At 35.8% G+C, this 20654-nt stretch overlaps 1 protein-coding gene across 6 annotated transcripts in view; it reads right to left on the bottom strand.

Annotated features, from left to right (window-relative positions):
- PLCB4 (phospholipase C beta 4) overlaps positions 1 to 20654 on the bottom strand; it is a 239374-nt gene that overhangs the window by 38689 nt on the left and 180031 nt on the right. For 5 of the 6 annotated variants that reach the window (XR_006168825.1, XR_006168830.1, XR_006168828.1 and 2 more), the window contains exons 19-29: positions 20208 to 20303; positions 18644 to 18744; positions 17784 to 17795; positions 16947 to 16982; positions 14219 to 14360; positions 13524 to 13608; positions 13184 to 13308; positions 10970 to 11021; positions 8523 to 8625; positions 6181 to 6345; positions 3143 to 3347 (exon numbers count right to left, since the gene is read on the bottom strand). Coding sequence is in view for 2 of the 6 variants with exons in the window: in XM_042818950.1 (XP_042674884.1) it covers positions 3143 to 3347; positions 6181 to 6345; positions 8523 to 8625; positions 10970 to 11021; positions 13184 to 13308; positions 13524 to 13608; positions 14219 to 14360; positions 16947 to 16982; positions 17784 to 17795; positions 18644 to 18744; positions 20208 to 20303 (1122 nt within the window). In the remaining 4 variants the exon portion in view is untranslated. The remainder of the gene's footprint in view (positions 1 to 3142; positions 3348 to 6180; positions 6346 to 8522; positions 8626 to 10969; positions 11022 to 13183; positions 13309 to 13523; positions 13609 to 14218; positions 14361 to 16946; positions 16983 to 17783; positions 17796 to 18643; positions 18745 to 20207; positions 20304 to 20654) is intronic. The other variant, XR_006168831.1, reaches the window with a different exon arrangement.

Genomic DNA, 20654 nt, shown 5'->3' with positions numbered 1-20654 from the left:
CAGATCTGATTGAATCATAGAATGGCTTGAGCTGGAAGGGGCCTTAAAGATCACCAAGTTCCAACCCCCAGCTGTGGGCAGGGCTGCCACACACCAGATGAGGCTGCCCAGGGTCCCATCCAACCTGGCCTTGAAAGCCTCCAAGGATGGGGCTTCTCTGGATAGCCTGTGCCAGTGCCTCATCACCTTCTGAATAAATAATTTCTTCCTAACATCTAAACTAAATCTCTCTTTTAGTTTAAAACTGTTCCTTCTTGTTCTATCACTATCTGCCTGCACAAGAAGTCAGTATCCTTCCTACCTATGATATCCGTTCAAGTACTGGAAGGCCACAATACGGTCTCACTAGAGTCCTCTCCAGGCTAAACAAGCCCAGCTCCCTAAGCCTTTCTTCACAGGAGAGGTGCTCCAGTCCCCTTCCTAACTTAGTAATTATGCCTTTTTGTCCTTGGCACGTACTTTTCTACGAACACTCAGGGCAACCTGTGAACACGATGCGTCAGTTGAAAATGGAACCTGATTACCATGAGCTTCAAGGTAAAAATGACTAACATCTTTGGGAGAGTGAGACCTTTCTGAACTGTATTACTAACCACAGGAGTACATCACCAAAGGCTCAGCATTTCTGCAAGTGGGATGTGACTCATCACTGTTTTCCACATTGTCATTTGTCCTTTGCTTACGTTTGTCATTTTCCCTGGTGAAGCAACGTGGGGGAAGGGAATAGCATTTTGTAAAAGAATTCCAATTAAATACAGAAATAATAATCAAATAAAAGGAAGAGTGCATTACAGAAGATTCTAACAATTACCTTAAGTAACTATGCTTACTGATGTACAGATTCCTATTACAGATGCTTCTCTTTGGAGAATGCTACTTCATTTGCATTAATTTGCACCAGCATTTTATTTTATTGGGAACAGAGTATCTGATGCAGAAAAACCACAAAAAATCAGTAAATCCCACAAAAAAAATATAAATAGAATATAAATAGTTAAGAATCTTTTAAGGCCTGTAATGAATTAATAACTCTAGTTATTATCCAGTACAAGTTTTTAAATTTTTAAATTAAAAGAAATTTAAAAAAAAAAAAAAAAAAAAAAGCATGCAGCTACCGAATCAACTTATACCTTCCCACAGGTTTGCTAAAACAATCATAAAGATCTTTATGACAGCTCATAAAACAAAGAGAGGTGTACTGCAGATGACAGGTACTTAAAAACATGTCAGGAGAATATTGACGATTCCACCTGAGTGTCAAAAGTTATTTCCCAGTTGTTCATCGGCTTGTTCTATATCGATGAGAAAAATACACAATACACATCAAAACTATCTGGGGATGGGAGAAGAGAATAACTGAACTTCTTTTTATTCATATTAATATGGAGCCTGTTTTCCTCAACAAGACAGTTTTCTCATTCTAGCAGTATTTTACTTAAGAATAAAGTTAATTAGGGGTATTAATGTTTTCCTATTCTCTCCTTTACCAGATAAACCATCAAAAGCAATGGTGACCAAATAGTATATCAGCCAATACTGAACAGTACACAATTGGCAAATCCTTAACTGGTGTTCAAATTCTCCTTGAAACACAAGTTTTTCACTTTTGAATTTGTATAATGCATTAAAAAAAAAAAAAAATGCAATTTTTCTCCCTACACAACCAGTATGCTCCAACGCTTAGACAAATTAAACTCCACTAAGTTTAAATCCTACTCACAGAAGAAGTGTGGTAGCATGCAGAAAAATGCCATTTCCAAATCAGAAGCACGCCCCTAGTTTAGAAAATATTTCTAACAGAGACACTAACTGTCAAAAACTGAAGTTCTGAAAAGAATTAAAACATATGCTTAAATGAATCCCTTAGATTCACAGTTCAGTTACAGCTTTGAGAATCTCAAGCTTAAGCAGAAGCTTACATTTGTCTTCAGACTAAATCCCTGAAGTTAATTACTGTTGTTCAAACATGCTGCATAAAGGCATGGTAGTGCTCCAAGTCCTGTAGCAGAGCTCCAGCTGACTTATCACAGCAGGATTTCATGTATGACCTACACAAATAGTTCTGTAAATGCCTATTTTTTTTCCATGAAGTTATTGATACTTTTAAAAGCCTAAATAAATACCACCAAACAGTCTTGAAGATACATTATCTAATGTGTTAAGCAAATACTATCTTCCTCTAGTTTGTACTATGGAAATGCCACTCAGAGTAGCTGCAGGAATTCTTAAGGTAGACATCAGGTTTGAAATTGCAAAGAGCAAAATTCCATTTTTATCAGCATCTCACTAATCACATATAAGGTAAGCTTCAACTTGTCACTGAGTCAGAGCATTAACATTTAACATAATTTTCATAATTTTTATTTTGCAGCTTTAAATGATTTATGCATTGTCTGATATACACGTGAATTTCATCTGCTGTGAAGAAGGCATTTCCCAGAAGTTCATTCTCAGTGTGAACTTACACTACACAGACTAAATTGGTGTAGTGACTATTCTCAGCTGTTTGCTCATATCCAGATGTGGCAGTGACCCTGCCAAACTGATCATGGGAATGGCTCAGATTAAAAACAACTTCCCTAAAAATAATTACAAGACAGTAAAATATGTAAAATTGAGAGAGATAAATGCAGAAAAGTTTTGGATGCTAAATTCTTTCATCACCAGTGTTTCGTTTTGTTTTTGTTTTTGTTTTTGTTTTTCAATATATACCAATATTCTCATGGGTAAAAAATTGAAAAAATGTGCATCTAGATTCTGCTGCAATTGTTTATACATACTGGACAAACAATATAGCTAAAATACATGTTACCCTTGTAAACATATGTCAGAAAAAAATAAATAAATTAACATCTTTCTGAACAAAAAGAAAACCAGAGATAACCCTAGTATTAGCATATTCTCCATATCATTTTGGAGTTTAACAGGATACATTTAACAACCATTTACCTGAGGTACTTGGTTGGAAATTTTGTTTCTTAACTGAACAAATGGGGTTGCCACAGTGTTGAAGATACTAAATCTTTGCAGCCCTCCAACATTGTGTCTACTCCCAGCTGATGTACTGGAAGTGAATTCTACAATACAGTAAATTCCACAGCACTCAAAATGTACTGCATGCTGAAGTACAGGCTTATCTCACCTCCAAAACCATCAGGCACATATGTTTTAAGCACAATGTTGCAGAAAACCGTCGGAAGAGAGAGTGGTTTGTTGCCCTCATTTCGAAGTGAAATGTGTCTGTAACCTGCTTGTAGACCATCCAGAGGCAGGATCCTCTGACCGATCAACTTGTTATTGTCATCATACACTGCTATTCTCAGGACAGCAAGATCAGGGAGAATAACCTGGAAAGCCATAAAATGAAGACATTTAATGACTAGTATATTATCACTCTCCTCACCCCTCATGCCGAAGCAATTTGCTCATTCACTTTGTATGCCAGAAACAGACTATCATCACTGAAAGATAATACCAGTCCCTGCAAACAGCATACTTTCAAATTACCCTTTCCTAGAAAATATTTTTTTTTCACACTGAATAGTGAGTAATTCCAAAATGTACAATAACACATCTTACAGTTATCTTACCTAAATATTTTGCATACTTATTTTACATTACTGGAGACCAGTGACATGAATAAGCAAGCAGGTAAATACTACAGGGGAAATGGCAGATAGCATGGCAATTGAAGAGTAGGTAACACTGACTAAGAAGGAATTATGAGAGAAAGATGGGATTCGGGATATACCCAAAAGGGCAATGAAGAATGGAATTAATGCAAGCATAAATTGATACGAATGCGTGTTGAGCTATGTGTTGTGTAGAGGGGAGAAGCAGACAGAAGAAGGCAGACAGGTTGAAAGACCTGCTGAAATGGTGTGTTGCCAGCAGAAGTGAGTACTCACAATATGTAATATGCATAGTGTGCAGAGATGCTGTCAGGTATCTGCACCTGTCAGCCCCTACCCTGTCTGATCAAAAGAAGTGCAAAACACCCCTGCTATCCCTACAGCACAGACACTGCCTCTGTGTGCAGAGCAGTGAGGAGAAGACAGATTAACCAAGACATGCAGTCTCTGTGCCAGTCTCCCTTGATTTCATGGTAGGAAAGGTCTTCCCAGTTCTTCTCTACCTGATTCTACTCATCGATGCTTATCAGCCAAAAGACCTGGGTAAACTATATCTACTATCTTAGACCTTCCTCTCGTCACTTTCATTTTAGATCATAGAGGGCACAAAATAAAGTATGCTTCTGGTCTCTGAATTCAGCTGAGCTACTCATAGAAGTCTTGCTTTACTTTCTCAGGACAAGTAATAACTAGACATTCCCAGCACGTTACCACCAGCACACCTGACCCACACCTCCCCCTTAGAGTTGACACACCGTACTTGGCTCAGAATGATTGAAGCTTTATTTTAATTAAAATAAAAACAACAAAACATGACAGAAGTGCAATCAAATGTGTAACCTAAAAGCAGCTATGTATGATTAAACATCAGCTTAAGGAGAACATTGTTACCCAAATAAAGCAGGTAAGTTCTCCCCTCAACAGGCCACAGATTAGTACATCTTTTAATACTTTATAGGCTCAGATAGAGACTGACTAGGGAGTACAAGTGGGGACTAAGAAGGTTATATTTCTCTTTGTGCTAGTCTGTTGAAGGGTATCCTGGAAGGCACACCTACCCTCATGGCATTTTAGCACTGTGCATCTCACAACTTCATTTCCTCCAACTAGAAGAGTTGTTCCTGTTGTGCTTATGTGACTCACCATGTCTGGTTATCAATGTATGTCCTGATTACGATGCTAAGCCTGATATGACAGTGACGTGACATGAAGAAAAATAATCTCTTGGCTGACTTACAGCATGACTTATTCAAGAGAATGTGCTATATATTACAGAGTAGAGCCTAAAGTCCAAGCAATATTAGATTAGCACCACCCACTATACTCTTGCCATGATATACAAGTACCCCTCTTTTACAGTGAAACTGAGTGCACTCTGTACTTCATGAGCCTTTTGATTTAAGAAATTAGAAAGCAGCAGATGCTGGCCATATGGCCAAGAAGCCAAGGGGAGCATGACTGCCTGTCATGTACCTAAGTACTTTTTCTGAGCCTCCTCATACACACAGAAAAGCACTAGGATTCATGTTCATTTCAGAATGTATTTGAGTCTACAATAATCTCTAGCAATAACTACATTTCTATTAAAATCTAGTTACACTATTTAGAAAGCAGATGATGCATGTCTTATGCCCTAGTGTAAAGCAGTATCACCACATGGCAAAGTCTGTCACTTTGGAATAAAAGAACAACAGCTTTACATGACAACAGAACAGGTGTAAGCAAAACAGACATTCTCAATGACAGCACTGCTAACACATATTCCACATGAAATTTGGGCTGACATTATATATGTATGTTTGTGTCTGTGTGTGTCATATAGACTTAGAGATAAAAACTGAACATGGGCAATGACAACTGATGTCTCTTTTCAAATTCCCCATAACAAGAAAAAAGGGTTGTTTTTCTTTTCATATTAAATAAAAGAAAAAAAGGAAAAAAAAATAAAAAATAAAAATAAAAAGGTACATAATGCACATGGAGGAGGGAGCTGGCAACACATTTGAGGAACACAGCACCCTTCCAACTTTTCCATGTAATAACATTGACCTTAGCTTTGGATGCAGCATCTCACCTGCCCTCTGGGCTGAAGGAACAGTGCAAGATAGCAACCACTGCCAGGGCAGGGAAGAAGAAATCTCCAAGGAATGATGGTGTCCACCAGCGGGGGCTCATTCTGAGCAGACTGCATACCTTGAACACAGGCATGGCCATGGATGAGGTTGTTACCTCCGTTTGGGAGGAGGAAGCAAAGGGGAGGGAAGAGCCAAACAGAAACAAAAAATCATGTGACAGCTACAGAGGTTATCCATTAGAGAAACAAAACAATGCAAAACTAAAAAAAAATAAAATAAAAATCTCTTGAAAGCTTATTTCAGCTTTAAATTGTTTACAGTAGTAAACAGGAACCCTACAAACCCTTTTTTATGGGAGCAGTACTTATTCATGTCAGCAGTCAGACTGAAGCAGGAGGGGCAGATCAAGTGAGCAAGGATGCTTATATGCAAAAGAGCTGCCAATCACAAACAGTGCTTTCCAAATATCCTACCTTTCGAAATACAAATGATTCTTCATTGTAAACAGGGTTCAGACCGTTGTTCATCACCATGCGCGTTCTGAATTCTTTACGTATTGTGTCCGTGGGTAAGCCATACATATCCACTTCTACATACGTACCGATCTTTTTATCTGATAAAAACTGACCAGATATTACCTGCAACGTAATAACAGAAGGGTAAGGAAAAGCACTACAGAGAATATCAACCAAGCAATGTACTCTGCACATTGTAAATACTGGAAATACTGATCATTTTTAATCTACTGAAGGCAAATGCTGAAAAATGCTTAGTATAGAACAGATACATTTATTTAATCATATGAAAATGGTATAATTACTGATAAAATTGCATTTACTTGGAAAGTCATTGTGTTAAGATCTTAAAATATATCCTGAGCTTTCATTTTAGTTGTACTAAACAAACTCAGAATAAACTGTAAATGTGACAAACAGAAATGACTGTGCTCACTGTTAAAAGTTGTAAGTCAGTAAGCTCAACTGGGTCCTGTTTCACACATGTGTTCACCGTATTTGTAAAATATGCTGAATGAAACAACCAGGTTGGCACTACTGTTCTGCAACTGCTCTCAAAATACTGTTTACATTTTTCCATTTGGAATCCATTTTATGTCTTGACAACAGAGAAGTGAAAGGATGATTATGCTCTGCTTTCACATTGGTGTATGTTTTAAACCAATCACATTTAAAAGAAAACAAACAAACAGTGCAGATGACTCTCTGTATTGCTGTGTACATGAAGATTTGCTATGATTTCATTTCAAGTCAAGATTAATCAAGCTACAGGAGGTGATTACTCCAGGGCATATTTTTATTCCATCAAGATAATCCACTACTTAAAAATACAGCTGATGTTTTTATTACTAAGCTCAAGGAAAGAAAAACACAATTTCACAGGTCTAAGTTCATTTGAGACATTCTTTTCTTTTCATAATCTAATATTCGAGGGAACAACTCTGGAAAGAACAGAACAAATGGGAACAACTCCGAAAAGTTTTGTGGCCGAGGGACACCATCACTGGCTTTCCTTTTTTTTTTTTAATAACAGCATGCACCTTCAAGAGAAGTCCTGCTCTTTGTCAGGGTTTCTAACTATTACTGTAGTACTAATAAAATTCAGAATCAAGACTGTGCAGTTGAAGACATATTCCTCTCACAAACCTGATCTATCAGTCTATTTGTCCCTCTCAGCGTGGTTAACTCCATAAGTCCACAATATCTATTTACTTCTACTATGTTACTCCATGAACTCTGTATTTTCTCTGCAATAAGATTGTACATCCTCCACTGTAAGGACCATATCCTCTTGTATGCCAAATGTGCATAGCACTCTCCAGTAAAAAGTAACTCAGAATTACAAAGCAGTAATCATTGTGAACAAAACTGTTTCTATTTTTTAGTTGGCAATTCTTGAATGAATTGTTGATATTATTATATAATTCTTAAAGGTTAAGGGAATAAGCACAGCATTTTATACTAGATGTAGTCATCCAAGAAGAGCAAGTAACAAGACAAGTTATCTAAGTACTGTGGTGATTCCTCGCACTATTTTCTCACCTCCAGATCCCACTTCCTCCTTGGGGAGATTCTACTGCCCATAAAACTTTTTTTTTTTCTATTTTTTTCCCCTGTTTTTATTCTTCTGGAGGTACAAACGAACTTAATTATCTGAAGTGCAAAGTGAACCCTTGCTCCAAGAGACTTTCAGATCTCCATGTTATATGCAGAAAGAGACAAGGGAAAGCCAAACTTTTGTTAATCTGCACATAGTGTATGTGAATATAGAGTACCAAGTGCCAAGTCACAAAACAGGAATTAACAAAACATAATACCTAACCATATTTTAAAACTACAACAGAAGTTTCATGGATGTTGCTACTCATAGACGATTCTAAAGTATGACCTCCATCACATGAACCATTTTTGTTTCCTTATTTTGAAAATATCTGTTCATATATGCCCATAGTTCTTGCTCTGTGGTGACAGTGAAGTCCATACAAAAATGGACTATCCACAAAAATGAACTCCACTCACTTATTCATTTGTGAGGGCTGATGTAAATCAAAAACAGCGTAAGGGGGGGGTTAACATTTGGTGATAATGTGTAATAACAAATAAATTATATCATGTTCAAATCAGACCAAGTAAACACAGAAACAAAGAAACAAATCTGAAAAAATCCGAACAATTCAAACATTTCTGCACCTATCTTATTTCTATTCACATTTAAGTGTGATTTGAGTGTGATATGATGAAAGAAGGTTGTTGTTGTTGGTTGTTTTTTTGTTCTTTGTTTTTTTTTGCAGCTGTTTTACCTGTACAGAACATGTTGCAGCAATTACACCATCTACAGGAGTTTCAGAGAAAGGGTCAAATGTTCTATCCGGTCGCCGCATGAAATCTGGTTTAAGCAGATAGCTTATTTCATGAAAAACAAGAAAATTATTCCTTTGTGGAAACTGAACTTGAATTAACTACAGATAAAATGGATGTTCTAACTTTAAACAATGAACTCTCCTACAGCATTGTAAAATACAGATTGCCATTCTATCTGCAAGTGTGAGGAAGTAAAAGTAAAAATATTACGGCTATCTAGTACACATATAAATGTTAATCTTAATTTTGAATCAAGAGATTACATCAACTGGATTTCACAAGCAAAATAAATGTAACACAATAAAAGACATTTCAAAATAATTTAGTAATGTTTTAAAAATACAGTGAGTTATACAACAAAAAATAGATACTCTCATTTACTTTAATTCTTTAACACTTTCAAAAAATACAGACAGCTTATTCAATTTTATTTTTAAATGATAAACATTTACACAGAGTCAAGACTCATACAATAAATTTCAGCTTGAAACTAATTTTTTCATCTAAGTTATAAAACCTCAGGGAAAACAGCTGATGTTAGTACTGACAGATTGTTAATTATAGTAGCGTGAAAGGTACTACCATAATAACACTTAGAATCCATCCCTGAGGACTATATACTGGATCAACACATCAATGAAGCTGATATGTCCACTGATGAATCAAAATCCAAGGATTCAGCCATCAAAATAAAACAGCAGCTGATCCACAGAATTGCTGTGCTACATATAACAGGGATTTTCTTCCACTGGTGGAAGAAAAATGTGTAGCTGGAGTCAATCCTGCTAATTCTGCAGCCCTGAGAGGGAGCAGATCATTTTTTAATCCGCACTCCAGTATCTCTAGGGAATTATCTGTATGTAACATATAAAGGCCTACCTACAAAAAATTCAGGAATAATTTAAATATGCTGTGAAAACTCAAAATAAAAAAAAAAAAAGAAAAAAAAAAAAAAAAAGACTCTAAATGAATTTTCTCCCATTTTTTCATTACTTGGTTTATAATTACAAAAGCAGTATTCCTCACTAATCTCACATTAAAAATATGTTAGATTTCATAATATTTTACTAAGTTCAAGTAGACTATGGGCAGAAGAAAAGTATCAGAGACATTCTGAGCCTCAGCTCCAGGCCAGCTGAAATGAAAAATGTTCATGCTAGAGGAACTTTTTCATTTACTAGTATGAAAACTGTAAATCAGAGAAAAAAAAGGAGTACTGTTTGAAAGAAATGTCATTTTTTTTATTTTCAATGCCCTGAGCATTTTCTCTGTAATGAAATAGCACCAAATTTACAATACATATTAAATTACTACCTCTCTATTACTATCACCACTATATTACTGTAGTACCAGACAACTGACATAAGAAACAAGAAATTTAGTTCATAATGATGCCTGCCAGAGAAACTGCCAGAAGTATGCATCACTCTACTAGGCTTATGCATCAAATAGGAAAGGAATCATACTTTTACACAAAAAAAGCTTTTCCTTTCTTCTGTTTTTCTGACTGAAATGACCAGAGATTGCACCTCTGTCAAATCCGACAGTCTCTATCAGAAGAGTTTACATTTGAAAAGGGCACAGATAACCAAAGTACTATATCATCCATTCTGTAGTAGAGGAATTTTGCCAAGTTCCATCTATCCAGATTTTCCTTCTGAATTAGACTTCCACGAACAAAAGAGTTCATTCTTCTACAGGATGAGTTTGCAGACTTCAGTCTGTTTCTAGACTGCATCTTCCTATAATTCCTCAAACCTCCTGCCTCCTCTTGCTATCAATGATAAGCCTATCCTACCATGGAATAATCTCAACATCTGAGAAAAATCTATCAACATTGAAAAACATTTAAAAACAATATTTCACACAAAAATAATGAGCAATAACTTAAGAGACGAAACACTTCACTATTTTCTGTGAAATCTGCTTTCTACATAAAGTACATAGACTAAAAAAAAAAATAGCACACAGAAAAAACACCTTTCCTATGTATTAAAATTACCTGCCCAAGTAAATTTGGCTATTTTGTGAACTGTGCAATGTGAATCTCCATTCTGAGTTGAATATTAAAAAAAAAAAAAAAAAAAAAAAAAGAGATTGAGATCAGAAGCTGAAGATTGACTTAAGTAACTGTGAATGGTATTAATGATCATCTTCAAAACTGACACACAAAGCCTCTTATATCTCATCTTTAAAAGCTGGGCATAATTAAAAAGCATATTTATTGTAATGCCTCCTTGCAGGGGATCATTTTTCCTGTATTCTGTTAATTTCTACTCTTCACTTAGCATTCCTTTTTCTTTTGTAACACATAATTAAGAATGACAAAACTATATTAAAGCCACAGTAAAGCATTCTGATGCACAGTTTAAATCACATCACTCACCCACATGATCCATTATATTCAAATTTTCCTTGATTCAATTGCATTGCTAAATCTGTCAAGAGAGAAAAAAAGTTACTCTTTCCTCCCAAATAACACAGGTCAAGAACAATCCTTTTTAGAGAAGAAAATAAGACTGTTTGTCCAGAATAATAAATTTAAATGAAAATTAAACTGAATGTATGTATAATACACACAGATCTAAAAAAATAAAGAAGCAATATAAAAATTTTAGATTTCTTCACAGTAGTAACAGTTTTATCAACAAAACTGAAAACTAAGCTGTCCTTAGAAAACAACCTCTCCTGAATTCAGTTGACAGCAAAGCTTAAGTCTGGGATTAAGATCCTGGGATGGGATTTCAGTCATCTAACTTCTGATATGTACAGAACAAACTTCTCCAGTCTTGCCAGTGGAATCACTTTAAATAACAGAGTGATAAAAGCATTTTTAACAGCAGAATTAATTCTAAGGCAGACATCCAAAAAAAAACCCCAAACCATCCTGGAATTGGGTACTCTGTAGCAACCACAGACAGCTACCTCAAATGAAGATGTCTGTACCTTGAAGTCTTAAAAAAGGTGAAATGAAGTCTGAATTTTATTCAATGCTTTTTTACAGCACTTGTCTAAAAAGACAGTAGAGTAAACACAAAAAAACCTCTTCCATCCATCCCTCTCCCAAACACTATTAAAAAATATATTCTTTTCTTACAGGTTTCAAATTACACTGGAATATACTATCCTCGTTTATAGATATCATAGTTCTTCACTTTCTCACAAATGCTAACTTCGAAAAGGAACAGAATTTCTCCTACATATCTTCTGTTGCGTAAAATACGAAATTCTCATATACTCATGTTAGACATTATTTGCTTTATTGTGCAGCCTTAGTTTCTAATTCTTCAACTGTTCTTCAGCCAGCACAGTTGTATCACATAAGATTAACAGAGGAAAGTTGTTTGTTTCCAACTAGACATTTAATACTCTTATTTTGCAATATGAAGGGGCTGAGAACAATGTGCTATGGGCAGAGGCATACTGGGAGAAGACTGAAGCTTATATATCTGCTCCAGCCTCCAAATCATGTCCAGAGGAGTGGTTTACAGTGTTTTCCAGTAGAGCTTTCTCTTGTTCTCAGCTATAAATCATTCATGGCAGGCATGCAGAGTTTTGCAGGACAGAGCTTGGATCATTAGGAATGCCTGTACTACCAAAGTAACAATTCAGGGGAAAGAAATGTAAAAAATACAAAACAATAGTACTAATAACAACTAGAGCAGAAAATGGCGAAAGTGCTCTGTTCCATATATATCTGAAGACATTCCTAGATTATTTAAAAAAGAAAACTTAGCAAACAAAACAAAGTTATTCTCACACCTTCACTAAAGAGAAACAACAGATATCCTATTTATGCTGTGGAGAAGTCTTTACTTTCCTTGGCATGTTCTCTAAGATGGATCTCAGATCCCATTCTCTGACACTACATGGTCTAGAAATCCATTTGGCACACTGTATGGGAACTGCTGAATCATGGCCTGAACCTCTGATTGACCACTTGAGGCAAGCAATGAGTCAGCCACAGGAGCACAGCTGAAGGCAATTCACCTGTGCTGCCGGAAGGGGTGGAGCCTGGCTGCACCTCTCCTAGACCCATCTAAGTGCTAACAGCCACTGAGGAAGGATCTCTTCTGGAGATCACTCCCTGTGGAGAATATTGCAAGCCTAGAACATTGGTAAGTATTTTCCATTTATTATCTTCCTGTTGCAATAGTCTTACTTAGCCTAACTTTCCTGGATACTTCTTAATTATAACATCTGTATATTCATTTATTATACACACACAGTCACTGCTCTTTACTGTCTTAATTTTTACACTCCTTCATCATTATTTTGGAGACATGCATCAAACAGTGTAAAAACCAGCATCTTGTGAAAACATCAATTCCCCTGCAATTAATATTTTTTATTTAAAAAAATAAAATAATTTGAAAAGTTACAGTACTGTATTATTTTTCCATGAAAGATGGTTTTAATTTTCCTTCAATGCATGGCTTTTTGTTACTTATCTTACGCTTCCATAATTTCTCTCCACCACGTTATTTAGCCATATGTCTATTTCCTCAAAAAATGCCAGAAGCAAATCCACAGCATCTGTTTGAGAGTTACTGCTCAAGCCATTCTTTAGAATTGAGGTTCACTGGTCGTCGCTGCCTACCTGGGGTCTGATAGTTCAGTGAGACCATCTGGCAGCCAGCGTTCCAGAAAATTTGAGGCATGTAATTACTGGAATCCACTCGGCCTCCCTTTGGGTATATCCGACTCATTTGTCGTTTATTATAACTGTAACACTTATCAAGGAAAATGAAATAACAACATAGAAATGCATGCCCACATCCTACTGTCCTCAGTATTTCTTACATCATTTTACCGTTCCTCATCCTGTGAGCTAACTTCTTGTTCCACTGTGAACATGGAATACTGTCAATCTAGGAAAACTCATTTGTTGCTTATTTGTAGCATTAGTAGAGAAATAGTGGGAAAGGCTGAAAGGATACTTCACAAACTCAATGGCATGAGTCTTCAAATACCCTAGTCCAACTGATTCATTGAAAGACGACATGTTATGATGAATATTACGTTCTAGAAAGAAAAGAAATTTTAAAACACTTTAGTAATAATGCATCAACATTCAAAACCATGCACTATACCTAAATAGTGTGATGTAGGCAGTTCTGCTCCATTTCCTCATTATTTGTCAGTCATAGAATCAAATTACATCAAAGAGAAATTAAGTAATAATTCTGATTTGTCATTTTCTTTCAGTTTCTAGGAAATCAACAAAACTTTAATGTTTTGTTTAGGAGAAAGTTGTTATTCAGAACCTGTGTGATATTAGATAAAACACAATAACATGCTAAATGGTCTACTGTGCAACATGAAAGTATCCTCTAATTACTGACCACTGTGATAATTATGCTCACCCTACTTTACAGAAAGATGAACTAAAAAAAAAACAGCTTAGTTGGAGGAGCCTCTAAAATACAATCAACCTCAACAGCTTCATATTCTCCCAGTAAGTTAGTGACTCCAAGTGGATGACCAATGGAATAGCATGTTAACTTCATATTCAGAGAACAAAATGAAAAACACATAGATGACAGTCAACAAAGTATAAAAACCTTATACCACTTCTAAATTCAGGAATTGTAGATACCCAAATACTTTTATTTCAATCAAATTTTCATGTTACCTTCTGCTACGTCGAAACCTTGAAATTTTACAGGCTGGGCATAGTTGACCATTGTTGATAAATACGGATGTATATTGGTTGTGGCACCTACATATTTATAAGATGCCATCCATGCTTGTTCATCTTCAACAGTTACTAAACCCTGGAAACATATTAATAACAATCACTATTTCATGCAAATTCTGTTTTGATTTTCAAATGTGATATAAAATTATACATAATCTGCAGAAAGCTTTTTTTTTTAAATGCACATTTAAATAGTAAAAAAGTAAATTTCATGACAGAAGTAAAGAATTATTTGCACCAATCACTCTCCTTGTTATAGGACTGATGATAGAAAGATCCTAAGAGGAGTAAATACTACGTGATGTTAGTAGGATAATTTTGAGGATATTACAATGGACTGAAAAATGCTGTGCGAAAATGATCTTTGTAAAATAAATCCCTGAGAATTGCAATTTCAAGTACATTTTCTGATAGCAGCTATGGTTGTGGTGTACACTCTATGCTGAGTAGAACCTTCTAACCATCAAAACACAAATTGATTAAATTGGTTACCTTTATTAATAATAGCAGATTAGAATATAGGTATTACAGCCTTCACGGGACAAATGCTATGAGACCAACAAGAGACAGTATCAAGCTTGTATCACTGTCCACTTATAATGACAAATATGAAAACCCACCACATAAAGACACTCCACATTTTAACAGAAATACAGAAGTTTTTTACAAGTATCTCATGTGATAGAAAACCACAAGGTGAAGCACTTCTCATGTGGATTTGCCTATCAACTTCTGCACATCTATCTGTCTACCTGTTGATCCACATTCAACCTTTTCCTTTCCCTAAATCAGTTTGAAATCTTCTTTTCACTGAGAAGAAGGAAAAAAACCCCACAAATCTCTGTCAATCTAAACAACTTATGAAAGGCTTACATTCACAGCATTTTTCCCAAAAACTTATTTGCTTGCTCTCCTACCAGTGAATCAATTACCAAGAAATGTAGCATTTTGCAGGCTGAACTTAAATAAGAAAGTAATAAGTATTTTATCTTCAGAATAAAGATCTATGCAATCTGTGTTTGCCAGGAAATCCTCCTTCATTACTGTATCATCAAATGGTGACTAACAGGAAGCAATAGAAAGTGCTTTCTTGAAACAGTAAGTATATGCAACAGTATTTAAGTGTGAACAAAGAGACAGCTCCTAGTGCCCACATTATTGCAACTCATGTAGCCAGGAAATAGGAGACTAAAAGAGAAGTGAATCAACTTTCCAGTGTTACGGACACGTAGCTGAACCTTTTAGATAGCATTGACTTGTTATGATTGCATGGTATAGCCAGACTACAAGAATGAGTACAGATGCATGTGGTTTTAGTCACATTGTAGACTGAATTAGCTGAATAAAACTTACAATGGCCCATGAAATCAAAATGATACCATATCTCAAAGCTACTCACAAGGACTCAATTCAATTGCATTACAGGAATCCAAAAGCTGAGGATTCACAGGCATCTTCCCTAAATACACCTAATTATACAAGTCTTCATTAGTAGAATACAGACTTTTTGTTACGGGGTCAACACTTGGTAATAAAGTTTAGATCAAACTAAGGCCAAATTTCTTCAAAGGAACTAATTGTTTTCAGTGTTGTCATTTTTGGAATGCCAATATTTAGGAAGAACTGACCACCCACCTTGTAATAAAACAGACTCCTTCCATGTGCTCCTGCTAATTATTGCTAACCATATTTTACTATCTTGATCCAAAAAAATCTAAGTAGTGAATGTCAGTTGCAAAGAAGTCAAAGGAGATTATGTAAGCCTTATTGTCAGATGATAGTATCCTATAGTCTACAGTTGTATGATTAAATTAACGGCGCACTAGCTGCATGACAATGTTCTAAGACAATTTACTAGTCATTAATTGTATCTTAGTATCTATAGACTCATAGTTTTTTAGAGTAAATGAACTACGCTCTTTTTTTCTTTTTTTTTTCCCTCATTGAAGATTCTGAACTTAAAAACTATGAATTAGGGAGGGGTAGAGTGGGATCTTTCTTAAAGCCTGCAGAGACAAAAGAAAGCATACAAGCTTTTTAGGGAATTAAGAAAAAAAAAAAAAAGGGAAGAATCGATCTCTTTGGGTTAGTTTTACCTCCCCATCCATCAAGAAAAGAATCAGAAGCTACTTAGAAAATAAAACAGAGTGAAATAAAGTGTGGTTAGGAACAGGAGCAATGTTAGTGATAGAAGAGGACAGAGAAGAGTGGAAGCAGGTGGGAGAGTCTTACAGAAGGGATTCTTGGGAGAAGATAAATGCAGAAGCCCCAAAGGAAAGCAAAGGGAGAAAAAGCAAGTGGAAAACGAAGTGTAGTCAGGGTAAGGAAAGAGGTTAAAAAATAAAGAAAGGAAAAAAAAGCAGGGATGATGAATCTCAACATCGTTCAAAAAACTGCTGTTTCCCAGCGCGTGACATTTCAGACCAAGATCGGACACTTCCAGGCAGGCACAAGTCACACACTCCTGTCTGTCCCCACCTTTTCTGATCACCCTAATACAGCAAAAGAGGAGGAAAGGAAGCACAGTCACTTTCAGAAATGTTCTGTAGAAGTAGTTAAACTGTGTATAAAATTGCTAAACCAGTAAGAATGCAAGGTAAATAATAAGGTGTTTTTTATATGTTAAGAAATAAAACAAACTATGTAACATCCTATGTGTCACCTTTTTATTGTTTTCTTGCTCAGAATCTTCAACAGCCTAAGGGGAAAAAAATATATATGCATTACCCAAAGAAAATGCAATAGGAAATACAATAAGGTTAAAAAAAAAAAAACAACTCCAAAAGTTAATTTGCTTAGCAAAAAGTAAACCCTGAGTCACACAGCAAAGTGGAAAATCTGTCCCATATACTTGCAAAAATTCAAAGTGTATTTCAAATCTGAGTAAACAATCCATACAATCCAGCAACTAGCTAGCAGTGGAAATAAAAGAGAGGATGCCATACAGTTAAGCCCAACTAGTCCTTATAATTAGATCTTGGGGCAGGAAGTTTCAAAGATGAAAAGAATGAGACACTCAGTGGACACAAACAAATCATTTGTATATGCAGGCTGGTCAGAGTCTGAAAACTTAAGACTGCCATAAACTGTGCTTTCAATGTCCACAGATGGAAAAGGCCTATCTCAAGATGTTATTTGCAATGGACAAGTGAGCCTCTCTGTTTGTCTGTCTTCAATCGTGAATTATCACTACTGAGAATCTTAGACAGACAAATGTAGACTTGGCACTGAGTGTACATTCCTATAGAGTAAGGAAAGCATTAAGCGAAGAAGAGAAGTTACCAAAGGGTAAATACTAAGAATGAGTGAATAATTTGGAATTTAAAAAATTGCTCAGGTACTATAGCAAATAAGTTAAAGCACTGTTCAGTGGGAGGAGCCATAAAAATCCTGAAGAAGCAAAGATGCACACTTGAAGAAAAATCCGGAAGGCAGATCTGATGTGCTGAAGAAGGACGCACTGCTAAGGGCAATCAGTACTATGAAAGATTTTCCATACCTCTACTTCTATCTGGAGTAAGATCCAAAGGTAAGACAGGCAGGCCAAAAAAAAAAAAAAAAAAAAAAAAAAAAGGCTTAAATACTTAAATACTTGTGTAGCAGAAGAATATGATCTAATAAGGTACATTAATATTTAATTTTTGCTTTGTTTTTTTTTCCTGTAATAAGAAGCAATAACACCTTCAGTGCCAGAGCAGTTTTGAATTCCAGTGTTCAGTATCTCATCACTGCCAAGTAAAATTCTGTTACTAAACACTAAACTGCACTAAACCAGGTATCATTAGAATAAAAAATACTTTTACCCTGTAAGCCATCTGGCTTGCTGTTATAGCCACACCACCATACCATCCCCTTGGACAGTAGCCTTCCTATTTTGCCTTTATTTCTGCAGATGGAAGGAGAAGCTATCCTAAGAGTTAACAATGAAGAATAAGCCAGGGAATCCCTGAAAATGGAGAACAATTTGTAGTCTTGCAAGAAAGTATTACCAAGTAAGGAAGCTGATATTCACTTCATAGTAGGTTTCTGACACCAAGATACAAAGTAAAATATCAGAAGCAGAAGGAAGAAACTGCTTGTTGCCCTCAATTAGTATTTTTGGTCAAATTCTTCACTTTTTGTACATAGTTCTCCTACATATTGATTCTTCAGTTTCCTTAATGAGTATTCTATCTAAGCATGCAGTTTTGATTTTGATTTACAAAATTTTTTCTTCTCATGAACCTAAGCATTAGGAATCTGGTGCAGATCTTGTGTTGGACTTCTCTGACAATATGAACTGTGATGTTTCCACAAAACAGAATGTGTTTTACATCCATGGAAAGCTTCCAAAGAAATGTAAGTAAGAAGTAATCCTACCTTTTTGACGCTGATGGCAACAGCTTCTTTTTGACTGTAATCATCTACAGTAAGGTCACTCCCAAATTTATATTCTGGATGAGCTTCTTCTTCCTGGTCAGCTGTACAAAAAAGAAAGAAGAATCAGTGCAAGAAACACAGCAAATGCTGCTTTTGTGTGAAACGTGAAACAAACAACAGTTGAATATACAAGTTTGGTTATGGCAAATTTCCATACAAAAAATCCAAGGTATTTGATTTCTAAAAATGTAGTAGTAATAAATTACAGCTGACCTGAGATTCTTATGTCTTTGACACAATTAGTAAGGGAGATTTTATTTAGTGTATTTTTTAAGGACTCAATTGATCGATAGATCAAACAGTATTTAAAAAACAACAACAACAAAAACAAAATGATCACCAATAATGTAGGGTTTGGGAAATAATAAGAAATGAAGGCAGGATTCTTGAGATACGTATATAAAAGGTTATTTACATCCAGACTCCTCATGTACATAGACATCCTCTCCTTATGTGCTCCCGTTATTGGGGATCCTTCCCATTTGCTTTTAGGGTAATCTTCTGTAAGAATCTGGTGCTCTGAAAGCAGCTAAAAAGGTCTCTTAAAAACCCATAATCAGTAACCACACCACGTAGCTGGACTTAAATAATAATTCTATAAGTACTTATTCAAACACCTTGGTAGTCTAGAACACAATACTATTAGAAACAAGTATTTCAGTGGAAATCAGTCTGCCAAGCAACAAAATCTCTTCCATACTGCTACATCATCTGAAGACATTAAGAGACCTTTTAAAAAAACCATCATACTTCAATCTTTTTAGAACTTCAGCAACAGATGCCATATTTGGATCACAAAGAATATCTACCACTGTGACCTTGACTGACAGCAACAGCAGTGGCTTTCTGATAGGAAAGTATCATGAGATAGGCTAAAGCTGAGACATTCAGTGTCTGATGGTCATAGGCCAGAACACTGGTACAGACACATACAGGCAGTGCCTGAGCTACCTCTTTTGAACATGGACATAGGTGAGGTGAGTCATATCCTAGAAATGTCTTTTTTTTCTCTGTTGACCATAAACATATTCCACATCATAGGCTCAAATCTTGATGCTAACACTCAAGGTATCTGAATTTTGGCAAGAAAAATCCTATTCTTGATTTCATCCTTATCAGTTAAAATGCAATAATCTTAACACATTGATATAATCATTAAAATAGAGACAGCATCTGTTTTTAAAGCAAAGGCTGCAGATTCCCAACTCCCCTCCTCATCCCCAGCACAAATATACACAGTGAAAACTGACTTGGTTGCTGCTACAGTATGACTTCTGAACAATAAGTGGAACTTAAAAATCATTATGAAGTACTAACTGAGGTCATGTTTCTACCACAACCTGCCACAGGTGTGGTACCTATCTGAGATGAGATGCTGAAGCCAGAAGTCTATATAAATCGCTACGCATTGAGCTCACAGTTACTGCCACTGCCACAACCATGATTGTGTGGGTATGTTTTACAATAGGCAATGTCTGAGAGTCCTTTTCTAGGAAATCCTCACCACTTTCTATTTCTTCTTCATTATCATCCTCTAAGATATTCACAGGAGCAGCAGTTTCACCAGCCTCCATCATCTTTTTTAGAGCATCGAGCTGTTCTGTTCGTAAGAAAATTTAAAAAAAATTAGTCATGCTGTCAACAGTTTGTAGCACAATGAAATACATCAGAACATTAATAAATGATTCTCTGATCCTGAGAGGTACCTTTATGTAATGAGATTTTTAAGATCAAGTTTTCAGTTAGCAATAAACATCATGGAATATAAGCATCATTAGATCGTTAGATTTGGAAAGTGGTCAGTAAGAGCTGTATCCAAAGCTCACTGACGTTACAGAAAATATTTCCATAGATTTCAAAGGCTTTTGAAACAAGCGTATCACTTTCTTAAAGAATAAGCAGAGAGCTGCCTCTTTGGTGGTTGATCTATGTAAATGGAGGTAATGCACTT

This window comes from Centrocercus urophasianus, unplaced genomic scaffold (genome assembly GCF_019232065.1).
Source record: "Centrocercus urophasianus isolate 14NV4802_14NV808 unplaced genomic scaffold, USGS_Curo_1.0 seq_10, whole genome shotgun sequence".
Lineage (NCBI taxonomy): Eukaryota > Metazoa > Chordata > Aves > Galliformes > Phasianidae > Centrocercus > Centrocercus urophasianus.
This window is presented reverse-complemented; position numbering and strand designations above follow the sequence as displayed.